The sequence below is a fragment of the Poecile atricapillus genome, chromosome 2 (genome assembly GCF_030490865.1).
Source record: "Poecile atricapillus isolate bPoeAtr1 chromosome 2, bPoeAtr1.hap1, whole genome shotgun sequence".
In the NCBI taxonomy this organism is placed as follows: Eukaryota; Metazoa; Chordata; class Aves; order Passeriformes; family Paridae; genus Poecile; species Poecile atricapillus.
The window spans coordinates 131,107,716-131,125,980 of record NC_081250.1 but is presented as its reverse complement, the minus strand read 5'-3'; the positions used below and the strand labels follow the sequence as shown (position 1 = coordinate 131,125,980).

At 40.3% G+C, this 18,265-nt stretch overlaps 1 protein-coding gene across 2 annotated transcripts in view; it reads right to left on the bottom strand.

Moving 5' to 3' along the window:
- PTDSS1 (phosphatidylserine synthase 1) overlaps positions 1-18,226 on the bottom strand; it is a 28,216-nt gene extending 9,990 nt beyond the window's left edge. For both annotated transcript variants that reach the window (XM_058833794.1, XM_058833795.1), the window contains exons 1-8: positions 17,887-18,226; positions 12,561-12,652; positions 11,872-11,916; positions 9,653-9,777; positions 6,490-6,648; positions 3,188-3,339; positions 1,090-1,231; positions 11-123 (exon numbers count right to left, since the gene is read on the bottom strand). In XM_058833794.1, coding sequence (XP_058689777.1) covers positions 11-123; positions 1,090-1,231; positions 3,188-3,339; positions 6,490-6,648; positions 9,653-9,777; positions 11,872-11,916; positions 12,561-12,652; positions 17,887-18,065 — 1,007 coding nt within the window. In that variant the 5' untranslated portion in view covers positions 18,066-18,226. The remainder of the gene's footprint in view (positions 1-10; positions 124-1,089; positions 1,232-3,187; positions 3,340-6,489; positions 6,649-9,652; positions 9,778-11,871; positions 11,917-12,560; positions 12,653-17,886) is intronic.
- Positions 18,227-18,265: the final 39 nt, after the last annotated feature.

The following is an 18,265-nucleotide window of genomic DNA, read 5'->3' as shown; positions in this document are numbered from 1 at the left end:
AAAGAATTACCTTACAGTGGGTGCTGTAATGATTCCTATGAAGAGAATTCTCCCCCAGCTTAAAGGGTGGCTTGCTTGGAACACAAAGATATGTTTCAAAAAGAATGTGTTCAACTCAGTTAGCTAGATTAAAAAAAAAGCTAGTTAATAGTGTTCAACTTATATAACTCCTAATGAGTTAGTACAGAAAATGTGCAAAGATTAATATGGAAACTAAAACATATAAAGAAATCTATGTTCTACTATAGCCCTGCTGGTAAGATCGACCATTGAAAGAGGAATTCCTGCTCTGTCTTTTGGTAGGACAGGCAAGTAATATACTACTAAAACAAAGAATTCTCCCCTAGAAATCTCCATGAAAGTATCTGCTCTCTTTCCCAAAACTCATTAAGGGACCAGAAACTAATTCACATTGTAGAGGTCTTCTGATACCTTCATATCCTAAATCAGGTACAAATGACCGAGGCAATTTTGGGAGAGAAGCAGAAGAGATCATATATTTTAAAAAAACCAACAAAACAAACCTCAAACAAATATATCAAAAATTTATGGTTTTCCTGTAAAACACTGAATTAAGAAATTTAAAAAAATTCACAAAAGTTTTAGTTTTAAGTTTTTAAAGCATTTGTGACACATTAAAGAGTCTTGCTGGATCAATGCCAGCATTCTGAGTATCACTGATCCATTCAGCAGTCAATGGGAAAGGAAAAAAATCAAAAAAAAGCAAAGCAAAACAAACACCCCCCCCACAAACCAAACAAACCCCCTGCCACATCAACACAACAAAACCAAAATAAATTAGAATTCCACCACCCAAACCCCACTGTCTAGCAGCTTTTAAATCTGTGTCAACTGCAAAAAACCAATATAGCAATCTGTAACATTTAGCTTTTTCCAGATTCTGTAATTACACTCCTGAACAACCACCTAGCTCCTGTAAAAATGCCCTGTCCAATTCTGCATTATCAATTCATTTAACTGTGCATTTCAATAACAGACATACATTCCATGAGAATATGTTTTGGTCCAACATAGCCAACAAGTAACTGAGCTGATGGCAGCCTTGATTTCACAGAATTTATTTCTTACCTGCCAAATAATCATGAAAAGGTAGACTCCAGCCACTCTCTGAAATGAAGACTTGGGGTCAAACCAGCGGACATAGGTCCAGCTGGCCGGGGTGAACTGTAATACAGCTCTTTTGATTTTCCCTGTGGTTGTGTGAATGTCCCTGGAAAAAAATAACAGCTGGAGTAAATACAAGGAATATGCCAGAATGAAAAAAAACAAAAAAAAACAACAGCCCTGTTACTGATGTTTCTGAGGAACAATCACATTTTTTTGAACAACAGCAGTGATCTTCTCACACAACTATGTACCAGGGAAGGGGGAATTAAAAAAAATGAACTATCAAGCATTTCAGTCGAGGTATGTATTCTGCTATAAAAGTCCACCCTTCTCTATCCTCACCCAATAACTCAGTAACTAACTACAATACACATTTATCATTCTCTTCACAAAGAAACAAGGACAGCTATTCTGCAACTTCCTTGAAAAATCTAGAGGTTATTTCTTCCTAGTCTATGTTGCCACTGCTCTTACCCCAAACACTCCTTGTTCTGGAGCTCAGTGACATCAATCCTTAAAGATTCTGTCAGATTCATTATTCATTATTTGTATAAGGGGCTGGCTCCACAGGTTTAATAACACTACACGTCCAGCACACAAAGGCCCTGCTGTTCTGATATCAGATGCATGTGGACCTCCTGGAGAGGTGTGATAGCACTGTTAAAAGCTAGAAAGCATTTAAATTCTATTTTGTATGTGGATTTTAATGAAGGCTCATCTGACTGCATCTGATGTATTACTGATTCTTGCTTTTGATAATAATTCAGATGAGCAACAGCATCTAAAGGACACAGAATCTAAGAAAAAATTCAGAACTTCCTCTTCTAAAGGAAGAGTAGCAGGACTAGAAGCTAGTTTTCACCCTATTATTTCTCTGGCCCTTCTGGACAAAAAAAACCCAAACAAACAAATCAAACAAAAAAACCTAAACCACCTCAAATTTGATATTTCCAATATTTGTATTTTTCTAGGCTGAAGAGAGCTTAGGTTAGGGAGAATCTTCTAAACTTTAAGATCAGCATTTATTAAATGAAAAAAAAAAGAAGAAAAAGAAATGAAAAGGGCAGAAGCAAAAGTTTCTCATTTTTGCAGCATCTTCATGTTAAAGGTCAGAAAAAACTATTCACGCATTTAAAAGAACATGAGGAAAAATCATTCCACAAAGACAGTAAAGACTAGCTGTGCCATAGATAGTCTGCTGTTTAAACTTTCAGTGAACTCTCTAAAAACAGAAGGACCATCAACTCTGATAGAAACGCAGCAAAACTGAATTCAGACTGAAGGCTGGATGGCTCTTAGAGTAATTAATAAATCTGTGAGTAAAAAAAGAAAGCAGTACAGATATGCACACAAGGTACAAATTTGGAAGTCAAGATCTGAGTTCCTTTTCCATCTCTCAAGGCAATTCACTGCACTTGACCCTCTTTCATCTACACCATTGGTAATGTGCAGATAGCCAGGCTTGCTACCAGCTAGGCAGGGAAGAAGGCAGGAGAGGGGCAAAAAGCTATGGAAGAAATCACACATGGACAGCTAGGAACTGACACTAGGCCATAAGCTGTTGCCGTTTTACACAACAAATGCCTCTTTATTTTACAATTACTCCATTTATTTTAGAAGGTCAGCAATGAGGTAAGGCAATTCACAGCACAGGTACAATCAGCCCCCTGTTCCTACTGCAATTACAACTAGTGCTGACAGATTGCCACATTAATGCATCACCAAGATGAGTCCAAATCTAGTTTAAAAATGTATGATGAGAAAACCATTGCAATTTGTTTTGCTCCCTGACGTCCTCAAAGCTTTATGTATACAACATAAACTGAAAATGCAAATAGCTTTACTATCTAATATTGTTCATTGGCATCAATGCTTGTAACTTAAAATTCCAAAAGAAAATAATATATAGTCACATTTACAAATATATGCTGTAAGGAACAGTACTATGATATTGATAGTTAACATTTAAAATAAAATTACAGCACTGTTAGCACAGGCAGATTCCATGCTATTTTTATACATGCAAAACAATGTTTATCAAGCTTTAATTTAGACCTACTTGAAGCTTGCCCAGTGATAGGTCCTCATCTCCAAGAAACGACAAACTACCATGCCCAACCAGATGCCACCCCCGTTACAAAGCAGGATGTCCAAAATGACTTGATCCCACCAGCATTCAGCAAAATTAGGCAGAAGGTGCATGAAGAAGAGCTACAGAATACAGCAAAAAGATTTTGGGTGAGGAACAGCACAGAATTAATACAAATTCACTTTTAAAGTACACATTCAAAAATCAGCTTTTCAGTACATGGCATACTTCAAGGGCATGAGCCACAGCCACTGAAATTTGATGGACATCCTTCCATTAACTTCAGAAGGCTTTGAACAGAACCACACAAGACATCAGAAGTTTCCTTCTCACTGTTTCCTGCTGAGGCTATGCTGAATATAAGGATATCATGCAGCTGTTGGCCTCTTAAAGATGATTCAAGACACATTAATAGAAATGTATGAAACAAGCAGAACTATTGTGTTTCTTGGAGGAAATAACATGGTTTGTGCTTTAAAAAAAATAAATTTTAGAGAATCTTTGTTTAATTTTTGCTAAACAGTTTTAAGTAGTATGTTTTCTAAACCAGGAACAAGATGCAGCAAGTAAAATGGATGCATTTGTAACAGCTATCAGTAATAAAGCATGGTGGTGTTCAGGACATAAGACTTCTCTATTTCAAAACTCTATTTTCAGGAAATTTAGCGACTGTAAAAAAAATTAAGAATTCAACAACATTTTAGACAACATTTCAGCAAGCTTTGTTACTATACTTGATACAGAATGGCTCAAGAAGTTGAGGACATTCCACTCTACTGATGCAGTAAGGGGAACATGTGACCAGAGTTAAGGTAAGATATTAAGATATTTTACTAAAACCTAGAAACAGATTCACTGCCTCTCTTTCTCCTTTAAGAAAAATAATTTTATTCTCTTATTCTGTGAGAAAAATCACTGCAATGCAAAAAAATAGACTGGAAAAGTAACCTATGGACAGGAAATCGAGAGCCATGTGTTAAGCAGTCCCTCTGCAATACATGAGGAGATAATTAACAAAGCACATAGCAAACTAAAGAATGCACCTCCACAAAAACAGTACAATTCTTGTCAGTTAATGTACATACACTGTGGCTGTGGAAGATTATTGGTATAATTTTGTAACAAAGTATCATTTGTAATAAAGTAATATTTTTGTTAAGAGATATAAGCATAAAGTACTGAAAAAAATCAGATTTGAGGAAAGGAACACGAAGAACGTTTTCTGTATAGAACAAAAATGAATGCTGGCCCATTTATAGTACATTACAGTGACTAATACTGGCAATGACAATTCCTGTGAAAACTCTTGCAAAAGTGTATCAAAACCACTTGTTTTTCTTTGACAAAGCTATGTGAATTTCAACCTTTTCAAAAAAGAAAATTTGAGTTTCTCTTCAGGACCCAAGTGATACAGAGTTGTTCATTATCCTGCTAAAGTTTCCCTTTCATCCTTTTAATTAATTTAGCCTGAGAGGGGTGATAGCTTACAAATGTCAGTCAGATCCAGGCAAAGATACCAGAAGTTACAGATAAGGAGGCAGCAAAACCCAGAGCACAGGTGTTTGCCAGACAGTCTCTAAGGTTCTCTAGCTGCTTTCTCAGAATGGGAGACCAAGGTCTGCCTGCTTCCCAACTTTAATCCAACAGCATGGAGCATGAGCCAAGTTTCCCGTTTCAGAACAAGGAGTTGGCTGAAATCCATTAATGCTAATAGGAGATGCTCAGCTCAATCCCTATGCAACTGCCCTGATAACTTCTGGAGGTTTCTAATTACTCTCCTGAATTATCTAATTCATCAAAAATCCATTTGAGTGGTGATAACGTATCTGTGTTTTGAACCTCGTCCAACACATTGTCTGTTCCAATAATCTGCCTTCCAACAAGGGGAATACTAGACACCTGATGCTGTGTCAAATTGAAGACAAGGGTTGTGTAATGAACAATAAGAGTATGAGTGAAACAAAGCCAAATACTTTCTTTCCCAGAGGAAAAAAATGAGTACAATAACAAGCTAAGGTGTTTTCTTTGAATGGGTACTTGTGAAATCCCAATCTTAAGCAATTTCAAAATCACTTAGAAAACACAGTATCCTTCAATGCCACAGAACAAAAACACGTTTTGAAGAGGAACTCACGGCACCAGGATTTGCAAACTCAAAAGTTTAATTTCGGATTAATAAATCCTTATCTGTGTTTCTAAACTATAAATGCTCTGTCAGATAAGCCAAGCATTCTCAAGACAGCAAGCTTTACAGAAAACTGAATTTAAAGACTAAGTCCAGGTGTTTACATCAAGAAGTTCCCTCAGCTCCATTTCACCTGTACATTACATGTAGCTATACACGATGTGCAATATTGTATGTGAGGTAAAGGGACCATGAGAGTAGACCACAGATATTCCACAGTGAAAAAGAGGAACAGTTGCTCTGAATCAGAAAATATGTGAAGTAGAAAAAGTAGCATGATCCCCATAACAACAAAAAATAAATTATGAATGGCACAAATAGGCTGACTTAGACTTCCTGTCTATTCAAGCAGTAATACATCACCTACTAAAACCCAGCTTGCTGTTGGTCTTCATTCAGCTGCACAATTACTTAACATATCGTTTATGAGACTTAAAATGTAAATCTGTACTGAGAACCATCCTTCTAGTAACATTCACTCTTCCCCGAAGAACAATTCACATTTCATGTCTATGAAGTGCCCCTGCCCAAAGAGGTGGGGATTTGATTTTAGACAGGCAGTGTTAAGGTGAGGGGCATGGCTTTAAGTCCCAGGAAGAGTGGACTCTGCCCCTCTACCTCAGGGCATGTGCCCTATAAGCCTGGGAAGAGTTACTCCACCCACAAACCCCTTATAAAGGGATCTAGGTATCAGCCCAGAATGTTCTACCCTTCCTGTGTTGCTATTCCTTATATTCTGCTGCATTTATTTGAATAGCCCCTCCTATTGTAACCTTATTAGTTTGTACCCCTGAGACGTCTCCCTTGCTGTATATCCCTGTTGGACCCAGACCCAAAACTCCACCCTTGCTCCTCCCCATAAAACTCACCACCCTGCCTTTGTTCTTGGTTCTTTGTCTCTGGTTTATGGTGGGTTAAATGCCATGTTGGTGACACCCCAATAAATGGACACCTGAGTTTAACCAGAGACTCGTCTCGTTGATTTCCCACATTGATCAGCAGTGGCTGCACCTCCCTGGACATGACTTGGCTGCGGTGTGACACAACACATACCTTTGCTGATAATTAAGATAAAAGAGTGGCCTACCTCAGTGAGCTCCCAGGTGATGCTAATAGTCCAGCACAGCCCATAGCTGCGGATCAGCAAAGCCTTCATAGCCCAGCCCCAGAAATGTCCAAAAGCAAATATATCAAAGTGGCTGAGAATTCTCTCCCAGGTGATAACATGACAGTTCACTGCATACTCCTGTTATGAAAAGAAAAAAACCCAGAACAACACACAATTTCATAATTTCAGGAAGAAGAAACATCTTTCCATCCAGTGCAATAAGCCTGGAATTATAAGGGTATTAAAACTAGCATTATTTAATTTTCTTATCCTTATAAACTGTGGCAGAAAATTCCCAGTATTAAGACTTGGTGCCATCACAGTACAGCTCTAATTTAAAGGGAAAAAGAACAGACCTTGGTGCCTGAAATAACATGCATTTCCTAAGTGACAGAGAAGCAACAAAACCAATAAAATCAGTAACCAATAAAACCAGCAAACAATACCCCAAAAATTTATTTGCCTTTCTTTGGAGTCTTGATTTGAAATAACCACCTTTTCCCACATTCATGCTGTCTGGTATTCAGATGTGGCTCATTAGTGGCTAATCCTCCCCAGTTTCTGATGTAATGTTACTCATGTCAATGTTTACTTGAGTATCTTTTGTGCCTTATTTTCCTCATGAAAGCAATTTCCCAGAACCCATTCATACTGAAGATGTTCAGTCACAAGCTTAGATTGAATAAAAATTTAGGAGAAGATCAAAGGGAACTTGCAAACATGTTTTTCAAAGATGAGCAGCAGATTCCTTAAGAATACTAATTAATACTCTAGTCACCAATGACAAAGGAACGGGGTTCTCATAACATGTTGCACAGCAAGTGCTAGAAATCACTGTCCAGCAAGAAAAAAAAAAAATATTAGCCATCAGGAGGCTGCAACTGTGGGTTCTGTCTCATCACTGGGCACAAAATAAACTATTCCTAACAGAAACACACATTTAAAAAAAAAAAAATCCCAGGCCTTCAATCCTCCTAAAATACACATTGCCACCTGCAGGTGACAACACAGCACTGCTCAGTGCTCTTGAATCAAGAATTAATTCTCTTTCAGGCCAGAACTATTGCTAATCCTCCACAAAAGAACACTGATCAAGTTTAAAAGGAGATAGCAGAGAAAGATTTAAATCCTGGCCACCACAAAGAAAAGAATGCACAACTTCATATAAATCCTTTTATCAGCAGGCAGCTAAGTCCAATTATGGGATGATAGGAGTTGTATAGGTTACTATAAGTAACCTAACTGCTGGTGCTTTCTCATGCATGCCTGTGCTGCTGGTCAGAGAAAGGTGCACCACCTGTAGTAAGGATGGTATGCCTGCAGCTTTAGTGCACTAAGAGAACTGAAACTGGCTCCTCTGCCAGCATGAGAAGCACGGAATACATCACAGAAAGTGCAGGCTCCTTGCTATACCACAATACCTATGATGAGTGAACACAACGAGGCTACTCCAAAAGTAAGGGTTTTTCCAGAGCTCTTGCTTTTTTTGCTTTTATTTTTACTGGGGCTTTTTCCCCTCTAATTTTTCCAGCTGCAGTTCTGCCAGCCATACAGTGAAATGTGTTGAGCATTTTTTTATACCCAAGCAACTTTGCTAGTCCTGTGCAAGCGACCAAGCTGCAGCCTTCATTACAGCTACACTTTAAAAGTTTTCTCCAACTTTAAATGACAATATCTGGATTGCAAAGAAGACCAGAGAAAGTTTCCACAGACTGCTACAGACAGGGAATCTGCTGTACTGTGGTTCTGTGCCAGTAGTAATAATAGTTCTCCCCTAGTTAGAATCTATTTCTAATTTAAATGACAGGAGAGCCAGGTGAATCTGACAAACCAACAGACTCCTTGTCTCAGCACCCTTTTGTTGCTCAGCAACACCACTGCTGCCCGTGCTGGGGCTCCATTTAGCCATGTGTCCTCCCCCCATCCTAAGGGCAAGCTGCCCTCACCTCTCCACCAGCACAGGTGGTTCCTGCAGAACCCAAAGTCACAGTCCTAGAGTTGCACAGCACGTTCTGCTGACAGGCTGAGGTGCAATACCTGAAGCATCCAGTTTTCCAGGCAAGGAGCCTGCACGCAGCCCTCACTATCAATCAACTAACATGAGCTTACTGCAGTGTAAAGATTTCCATTCCTCCATGTGCTACAGGGCAAGAGTTTGCAGCCACTGCTGATGAAGTGCTGTGCATTGGTTTGCATAAGCAGTAAATTGCCACATGTGAAAGACAACCAGTCAATTTCCCTACTCATGAGACATGACCCTATAAAAGCGCCTAGTATAAAACAGGTGACCATGGTAGAAAGATGCACAAACCCAAGGTCAAGGGAGTATGTTGGTCAGGTGGTGAGGAGTAATTTGATGTGATAGTGAGGAGAAGATTGGCAATTCTTGCCTCCTCTTCTGCTTGGTACCCACTTCTCATGCTGTGCTCTGTGTGCCACCCTGGGTAACTCACACCCTTCTCCCAGGCCTCCTTTCACAACCTCAGCTCTCTGTGTTCATGTGCCCACCTGAAGGGGAATGGAAAACTCTTTGCAAGCTGCTCAGTAAACAGAAGAAGCCTGGCTTTCTATGCCACTCCAGATTATAGTCTATGGAAATAAATTCCCAATAGTAACAGCATCAGTGCTCAGTTGCTGACTGACTGGAAGGGACCTGAGTCCTGCAGTTGCCATACAAACACTCCACAAGCTCCATAGAGTCACAATAATGTACTAAGCTCATGAGCAACAAGATGAGACACAAGTTCTTTGAGTGCAGCACTGTGGCATCAAAAACCATGATCTGGCACACACACCATACAGGCTTCATTCAGATACTACCTTGCTAAGTTTATTTTCAGTATCCATGCTCATATCTATTACCAAAATAAATCCAAAGACACCCCACTGCAAACATGTATCATATTCCAATTTGCACACTCATCCAAACATCCACATTAGAAAAAATAAAATACTGAGAAGACTGTTTTTTACACAAGCTGATTTCAATGTAAATAAATTGTTGTTGACACAAAGGACTTGTTGACTCTGTCAAGTATAAGCACAAACATGCACTGCTCATGCCAGCAAATTCAGATTTATCCATTCCCACTCATATAAAACATGCCTGAAGTATGTACAATAAAGTGCCATGGATACATACCATAATATCTGCTTCCCTTGTGGCATATCGAAGATTAGGGTCCAGCCAGTACATCACTGCTTTCACCTGCTCAAAGTTAAGGAAGAGCACGAACACCAGGAACAGAAAATAGAGCACACTGAGACCTGCAAAAAGACTCAGTTTTAAAGTCATGTTCACTCACAAAACTGCTAGGAACACAGAGTCCAAAAATCTACTTTCAAACAGCTGTTCTACAAAAGAATTTCTATATGCATGCAGAAAAGCTGGAGACACCAGTCAGATGGCAGTGTCTGAGCACTCAGCCCTTCACATCCCCTCCTGTGATAAATAAATACTCACCTGTGTGAACCCAATCAAATCAAAATCAGTCTAATCAATTTAGGCATGTGTAGTACAAGGCTGTGATCAGGAAGCTCCTTAGCAAGAGGATTCATTAGGATCCAGGATTGCATTAGCTCTGTCCCTTTGCTTTAAGTATTCTTGGTCTCATTAATGCAAGTCCCTAAGCCTTTACACAGGTTTCAACATAAAAATCCATTTAATAATACCACCTGGCAATTCTGAGCTGTGCTGGCAATAAAGAGTAATTATAAATATGAACTAATGCATGTCTGAGTTACTTTTGAGAGCTGGAAAATTTGCTGCTTGAACCTTTTAAAGATAAATATGATTATTATTTATTTTCACACCACTATAAATTAAGAAACACAATTATGTTTGGAGTACCATTTCTCTCCTCCAGTCTGAATAAGAATTTTTTTTTAATAAAAGAAAAACTTATTAGAAGTTGAGTCCTAGGTATAGCTCTGTGGGTAGATGAGGCTTTTATTGGGGCTGTATCTTTACATTATTTACTCACAGATATCTAAGACCACATTTGGAGGAGGCATATAAACCCTATTTCCATAGCCTCAAATGTACTTGTATCCTACAGCCGTGTCATGGAAAGAAGAAAGATTAATGTGAATAAACTTAGGATCTGCCATTCAAAATAAACAATTCTAAAAAAGCCTTTTAAACTATAACCAGGACTCACATGTTGATAGCCCCCTGTGTAGACCAGAAAGCAACTTTTATTCAGAGACACACACATGCACAGGAAGTATCTATATGGTCCTGTGCAGTCCCTTGCAGAAACACGAGGGGAACAGATGTCACCCTGCCAAAGGAAGCACAGCCTGCAGGCCGGGGTGCATCTGGAAATGTTGAGGATTCACCAGTCCTGCCCTTCATCTGCCAAAGGGGTGTGAGAACTGAAGCACAGCTAAATGAACCACGCCAGAGAAGCAGAATCACACAGGGAAAAATGTTGCTCCTGATTTTACATGCAGCCTTTTCCCAAAAGTACAGGGGTCAAGCTCTGACAGTATCAACATTGAGAATGACCTTTCAGTCTATATGTGGTGAAACTGGAAGTGAGCAGTAGGACCTGTGTTTCCCAAACTTCCAAGAAGCGGGTTTGTGTAATGAATACTGTCTAATCAGCCGTATCCTCTCAATGTCAACAGATGAGTAATCAGCTACTTTGGGAAGCTACTTATTTTTAGATATAAGGTGGCAGGAGAGAGGAACATTCAGTTTGCCTAAAAATAATCAAATATGTTGTCTAGCATATGTTCTGTGAACCCTGAATTATTTGAAAATAAAATTCCTCATGATGTGCAATTCAGATGTTTAAGGAACAGGATTTCACTTGTTAGTTTTGAAGCCAACAGAATAATTTTTCAAACTATGAATGTAACTGATATTTACAGGTATTTTTAATGAAATAAGTACATGAATATATACATGACAAGACTACTAAAAATATTAACCTATGTAATGATACAGTTTAATAAACATATAAAGTAATAGGATATTTTGCCAATAGTGAAAAGAAACCACCTGCTCAACTGGATTTAGAAGTCAGTATATGCAGTAGCTGGGGTTGGAAGAGCTGAGAGTAGGAAAGGTTTGGGGGAAGGAGATTGGGAAGCACAAAACAGAATTAAAACAGAGTATCAGAATGAATGATCCCTTTTTGGTGATTTCATTCACACCATCCTGACACAGAGTAACTACAGCGATATTGCCAAACATAACTAAGAATAGATTATAAGCAACTGCTCAGCAGTGGGAGGAAAGTAACATCCACACAAGTTCGATGCACAATTATGCTTCATGACAATTCCATTCATCAGAAAGTTAAAAAGGCAGGTCCTGAAAAATCAATGCAAAAGTCAGAAACACAAACTTACCAAAAACCATCCTCCACAGAGCAGGGTGAGGACGTGTAAAGGGTCCTATAGACAGCAAACAAAGACCTGAGAATCAGGATTTTGCTGACAGCAGTAAGTAAAAATTAAAAAACCAAAACAGACAAACCAGGTACAAGTATTTCTTCCACAGAATTGACACACAAATTTTCGTACATTTTTACACTTTCTGCTCCTCACACAACTACCAAAACTTTTGTCCAACTTTAACTTTTACCGAGCAACTGTGGTTTTACATTGTAAATGCAACTTAAACCATTTCTATCACTCTATTCTAGTAAGGTGTTGTGTCTGAGCATTTTTAGAATTACACTTCTGTTTAAACACACTGAGGCAAAGTCCTCCTAAACATTATTTAAGGGTCTGTTGGCATCATTACTTAACGATCTGAACTGCAACTGCACATCTGCAAATAGGACACTGATTTTGAGAACTTGACTTCCTTGTTAAATACAGACTATAAATAACAAGCTATAAATAACACTTATCTCTGCTCAGTATGACTACAATCCATTTTTAGACTGTTCCTTAATTTAAAATAATTCAAATGAGTGAAGAAAAAATACACTGAGAATTGGTATTTAAATAAAAGTCAAAGTAAATATAGTGGCAATAAAGAGAAATTCACATTTAAAAAAACATGAAGTATAAGCTGTATAAACCTTACTCACCATTAGGAAAAGCTAGAACACTGATGATTAGAAAGAAGAAAATCACAGAGAGGATACCCCTCCAAATATTATCCTCTGGTACAGAATCATCCCTAAAGAGACAGACAACACAGTATTAAAGTACATTACAAGGATGAAGTCAAAAGGCTCTCAAGATATATTATTTAAATAAAGAATACATGGAAATTAAATATAAGAAATATGCATGCTCATTATGTAACCAGTTAAGATAGTAATTGCACTGATTGATTTTCACACTATATTTCTGAGCATCCCTTCCTTGCAAGAAGGTTAAATATTTAGTAAACACATGCAAGCCATTAGCATTGTTAGAAGTGAGTGTAGAAGCAACAACCAAACATAAGGTGAAAAAAAATCTTCCTGCTTTAATGTTTACAGAAACATCATCAAATTACTTTTACACAGCAACTTGTACTTTTACACCTAAACTAAAACCTCTGGAAACCTGGATGAAATTCCTAGGTTTCCTTCTGCTGTTTTGGTGCTACTTTCAATACCCTTCACTTCCCTTTGCCTATCCCCAACACCAAATGCCTGCGACGAGGGCAGAAATAATGATTACAATCAGCCTTTAGAAATAATGAATATGCAGCTTGAATCTGTAACAGAGACACAGCACAACTTAAAAGACCCAAGGAAAAATATCAGTTTGCTTTTAGATCTATTAAGCCAAAGTTCTGATTATAGTATCATGCATTATTTGTGCTACCGTTACATTATAGACAGAAGAGAGACCTAAGAATTCAGGTTTGAATGCCAAGGCAAACTTGACAGAGCCCTTTCTTTTCAGGCAGGTAGAATATAGTAGCAAGATTAACAAAATAACTGTCACCAAACTTTTCTATCCAGTAGACAGCTTCTGGGATACTTCAGTAATACAAACAAATAAACTTCAGACTATCATAGTATAAGCAGCAAATATTTTATAATGTATCACCCAATACAACTGAAATCAAAATTCTACTATCTGGGTAGTTTTCTTGTACTTAGGATCAGTTTATTCATTTAAGTATATTTATTTATTCACAACATGATAACAAAAGAATTGACAGCAAACTTTAAATGTATAAAGCTCCTCCTGGCAGAGCATCTGTCACATTTCTGGATGGTTCAGTAAAGAATCTATGAGAGCATAAATGCTCTCCACATTAGATACTTGCTGCAGTTACAAAATATTTCTCACTTAGCCAAATTATTTTCCTTTTCCTCAAAACTGAACCTTAACAGCTCCACAGCAGGCTTTCATCACTGTGGGGAGTTTAAGCACTGTGTTAGTTTAAATGTATGGAAGAAGAAAGTGCATTAAACACTAATGGTTTCTCTGCAGGCCTCAGGGATTCCCCACAGCATTTTTTTAAAACCAGCTGAGTTCAGCTTTACCAATCATTTTCCAGCAGCCATGCTGCACAGGCTGACACTTTATACCAGCTGTAAACCCCAAGTCCCAGAGCTTAACTCTGGCTCCCTTCTTGGCTCTCACTTCCTAGCCAGAGCCTCCGGCTCTGATGGCTCAGACAGCAAAACCATATCTCTCTTTTAACACATGCGATTAACACACGGGAATATGCTGTCATGGCTGCCACCAAGAGGATGAACTTTTTTTTTTTTTTTTTGACAGAACAAATAGCTACAGTTGCATCACATCAATTCATCACAGCCAACAAAGAAGTGAAAGACATTGTCATCAAATCACTTCATTGCTGTGCCAGGTGGGATGAAAGTCCTCACCTCTGCATATCAGGATTCTGACTACTACTCAGCTTCAGCAAAGCTATCTTAGTCATGCTGGCACCACTTCCCCCCAAAATCAACAAAGATGTATACAGTGTTAAACTGTATCTCATTCCTCGTGAGTGGCAAGGCATTTTATTTTGGTTTGTAGATACCTTTCACAAGGGATAGACACCAAATCTTCTTGCCAGAAGCAGTTAAGAACTGGTGGGGGCAAGAAACTTGCTGCCACACACTAGCTGGCATAAGAACTATAGTGTTTACCTGGAAAAACTATTTTGGGGAATGCCAAAGGGAAAGATGCAAGCACAACAAGCTGCAGTTGGGAAAATGCGCTGAATCATCTCCTCATTTAGCCCCAGAAACGTTGACTCTGATTTTGAAATACAAGCATTCATGCAGCAAAACCAAGGTTTTTAATGCTTATGTGGGAGGACAGATGAAAATTCTCTCAATTTTAACCCACTTTATAGGGGCATTTTTCACTACCGTGGCTTTTTAGAGAAGAAATAAAAAAAAAATAAAAAACAACAAAGTGCATAATAACTGCATAATCATTATCTCTCTGTTGTTCTTCTCCAGAGCACTAGATTACAAAAATGTCAACTAGTGAGTTATTACATCATAAAAAGAAAGGATACTCAATTGAGGAAAAAATAGCTAGGACACTAAATTTGGAATGTGGGAGAGGGAGAAAAAAAGAATCTTCCATAAACTCAACCAAACCTAAATACACAATAATCCAATTTAATCAAGCCCATTAATCAAGGGACATGGAAGACAAAAGCCCTACATCCTCACAAGTCTTAGTCCTGCTTCCACAAACCCCTGCAGCTTCATACCAGAAGCAAATAGTCTGTCACCTTCCTCAGTCCTATTGTTGTAACACAAAATATCCCCTCCAGGATTCATTCCTGCTAGCTACCTCTGGGCTCAGAGAGGGCCACACACCTCTGTCTAGGGTGGAAGAGGACAGGGAAAGCTAGAGCCACTCCACACCTCTGCCCCAAGGTGCAGGATGGAGGCAGAGGAGCTTGTGTCTGGCTGATTCAACAAGAAACAACCAAGGAAGCTGCAGCCATTGTCAGAAGCACTAGAAGGATGTGCTTTAAAGAACAGAATACCCTCTATTCCCCACTTTAACATAAAAAAAGTTAACCACACATTTAATTTTCTGAATTATTATTATTATAAACATACCTGAAGACTACTGCTATCTGAAGTTCAGTTCCACCCTTATCTGTCAGCTCAGAGACAGTAGCAACTGCTCTCAGTGATCCTAAGGACTTCATTCTATGTATGGTTTGCTACACACAAGGGAAAAGCATTTTCTAAGTTTCTCAGAACCCTCCACATAGTTCTGACACAAAACAATTATAGAAGAGACAAGAAAGACTTTAAGGAACACAGAATTTCCTCTGTTGACGGTGAAGTTCCTGAAAAAATAAATTTTACTTCACAACACCAACATGAATTATCACAGAAAATCCCCCACTCAACAAACTGACCAGGAGAGCAACGGAACAACTGACAACACAGGGGAAGCAAAGAATCACTTGTGACACCTTACAGGGAAGTCTACAGCACCTTGTGCCCAGGAAGTGGGAAAATGAACTTAAATGAACTTAAACATCACCTTATTGCATGAGTCATTGTAGACTCAATGCAATAAGCTGATGGAACGGAGCACAGACTGTAAAAGCATGTGGGAAAGTATCATCTCTTCCCCAGTTTCTCAAAGAGTTTATATGGCTTGAAGAGTGTTCCAAATGAGGCCCAGAGGCAGCACTCTGATATCACTCTGGAGATCTGTGAAACTCCTACAATAGTTGAAAATAGCAGAAGGAGGAGAGGGGAGAAAGTAAAATCAGAGTATCTTCCACAACCTGAGAAGAGGAGAAATACAGAAGAGTTAAAGAGAAGTCAACTGGTATTTAAACACAGGAAGTGAGGCAGAGAAAGACAGAGGGAAGAAAATGTAACTGAAGTCAGTTAGAAAGACAGCAAAACAAATGGAAAGACAAAGCAGCAATGCTCTTGGAAAAAATGCAAACAAACATCCCAGAAGCAAAGCAATTTTATTTGGGCCTAGAAGACACCGAAGTGCTGAAACTGCTTCATCCTCTGCTTGAAAGAATTAATGGCAAAAATCCTTCCCCAAAGGTGAACAATCAGTTCTATTAATCTTTCAGAACAACATTATGAAAGTCTCTTAGTGACTCAGAAGTTTGACCTAAATTAGACCTTCAGGGAGAAAAGTGATCAGACAAAGGAATGAGGAGCACTTGTAATGAAGACCTGTAATTAAACATTGTAGCAGAGCACAGAAATATGTCTCTCCGTGATTTCGGAGTTAAGAAGGGATCCAAGTAGAACAAGGGAAGTGCTCACCAAAAGTATCTTCCTTGGGGCCACACACGTGTTGAAACAAGAAAAGGCACAAGTCAGACCATTTGCAGTTACGCTATTTTACTTTTCCTTATGCTCCTGTCTCAACTCAAGCCACGTTTGACCATTAGCTCACAGCTGATAAAACCTAGACATTTGGATTCTTAGAATAAAATGTAAGATTACACATTGAACTGTGTATCAGAATAAGTGATAAATAATGAGTTTCTTACATCAAATGGAGAGCTGTCAGGAATGAATTAAGAGGGAGATTCACCATCATGAGAGTTTAAGCCACAAGACCACAGAGATCTGTGACTGCGTACACAAAATGCCACTAAAGTTTAAACGAGCCTAAAACCACACTGCACTACCTAGCCAAAACCTCTCAGATCATACACTGATGTGATCACAGTGCCTACAGACTACGAAATTTCGTCTAAAGGAGGATTAAGCAATCATCTTCACATCCAGTAGGAGGCAATAAAAAGTATGCACAACTTCAAAAAACATGAAAGATACCCATCGGACTGCACTGCTATACCCTTTGTTTTCAAGTAAGGCTCCCGAAAAATCTGTCTATTCCTAGCCATGAATGACTGCAGGGGTGATGCCCACAGAGCCCTTCCTGTGGTGCGCAAAGGATGTGGCCAAGCCCATCCGTGCCAGGGCCTGAGCCAAGCTGCGGCTGGCCACAGACAGTGCGGGGCACAGCAGCGATGCCACAGAACAGTCACTCCCGTCCACTGCCCGCTTGGGAAATCAGCTACATGACTGATGTCACGGCGGGGCTGCTCGATATCCTAATAAAGCCCATTTTTGGCAACTCCTTGAAACACACATTTTACTAGAGACTTTAGCAGAGATCGGCAAAAGGATTCCCAAGTTCCCAGGAAACGCAGTGGGGATGATAAGCGCTCTGGGAGGGAGGGGAGGATGCCCGCTCTCCAGCACGGGCCTGCCGAGCAGGGGCGCGGGCACCCGGCGGTGCAGCACCCGCCCGGGGAGGGCACCCCAGCCCCGGCCCGGCCCAGCCCAGCCCGGCCCGGCCCGGCGGGAGCCGCGCTGCCCCTGCCAGTCCGGAGGCCGGGCACCGACCCTCCCCATTCCCTGCCCGGGAAGCCCCTGCGCCCGGGGGCTGCCGGCACCAGGGGCGGAGCTGCGGCTCCCCGCGGCGGCCGCGCACCTGGTGAAGGCGAAGGCCATGAGGCTGAGGATGGTGAAGCTGAGGAGGGTGATGGTGTGCGGGCGGTAGAAGAACTCCAGCGTGATGTCCTCCACCTGCTGCTCGTTGATCATGCGGAAGTGCAGGCGATAGTTTACGTCGTCCTTGCTCAGGGTCCGGCTCCCCACGCACGACACCATCTCGCCCTTTCTCTCCTCTCGTCGCAGGGCAGCTGTGGTTGCGCGGGGCGGCGCGGCCCGAAGCGGCACGGCCCGAAGCAGCCCGGCCGCCCGCCCGCCGAGCGCAGCCGAGCGGGCCGAGCGGGGCAGCGCCGCGCCCGCCGCGCCGAGGGGCGGAGCTCGCCCTGCCGCGCCCACGAGGCGAGGGAGGGAGCAGCGGA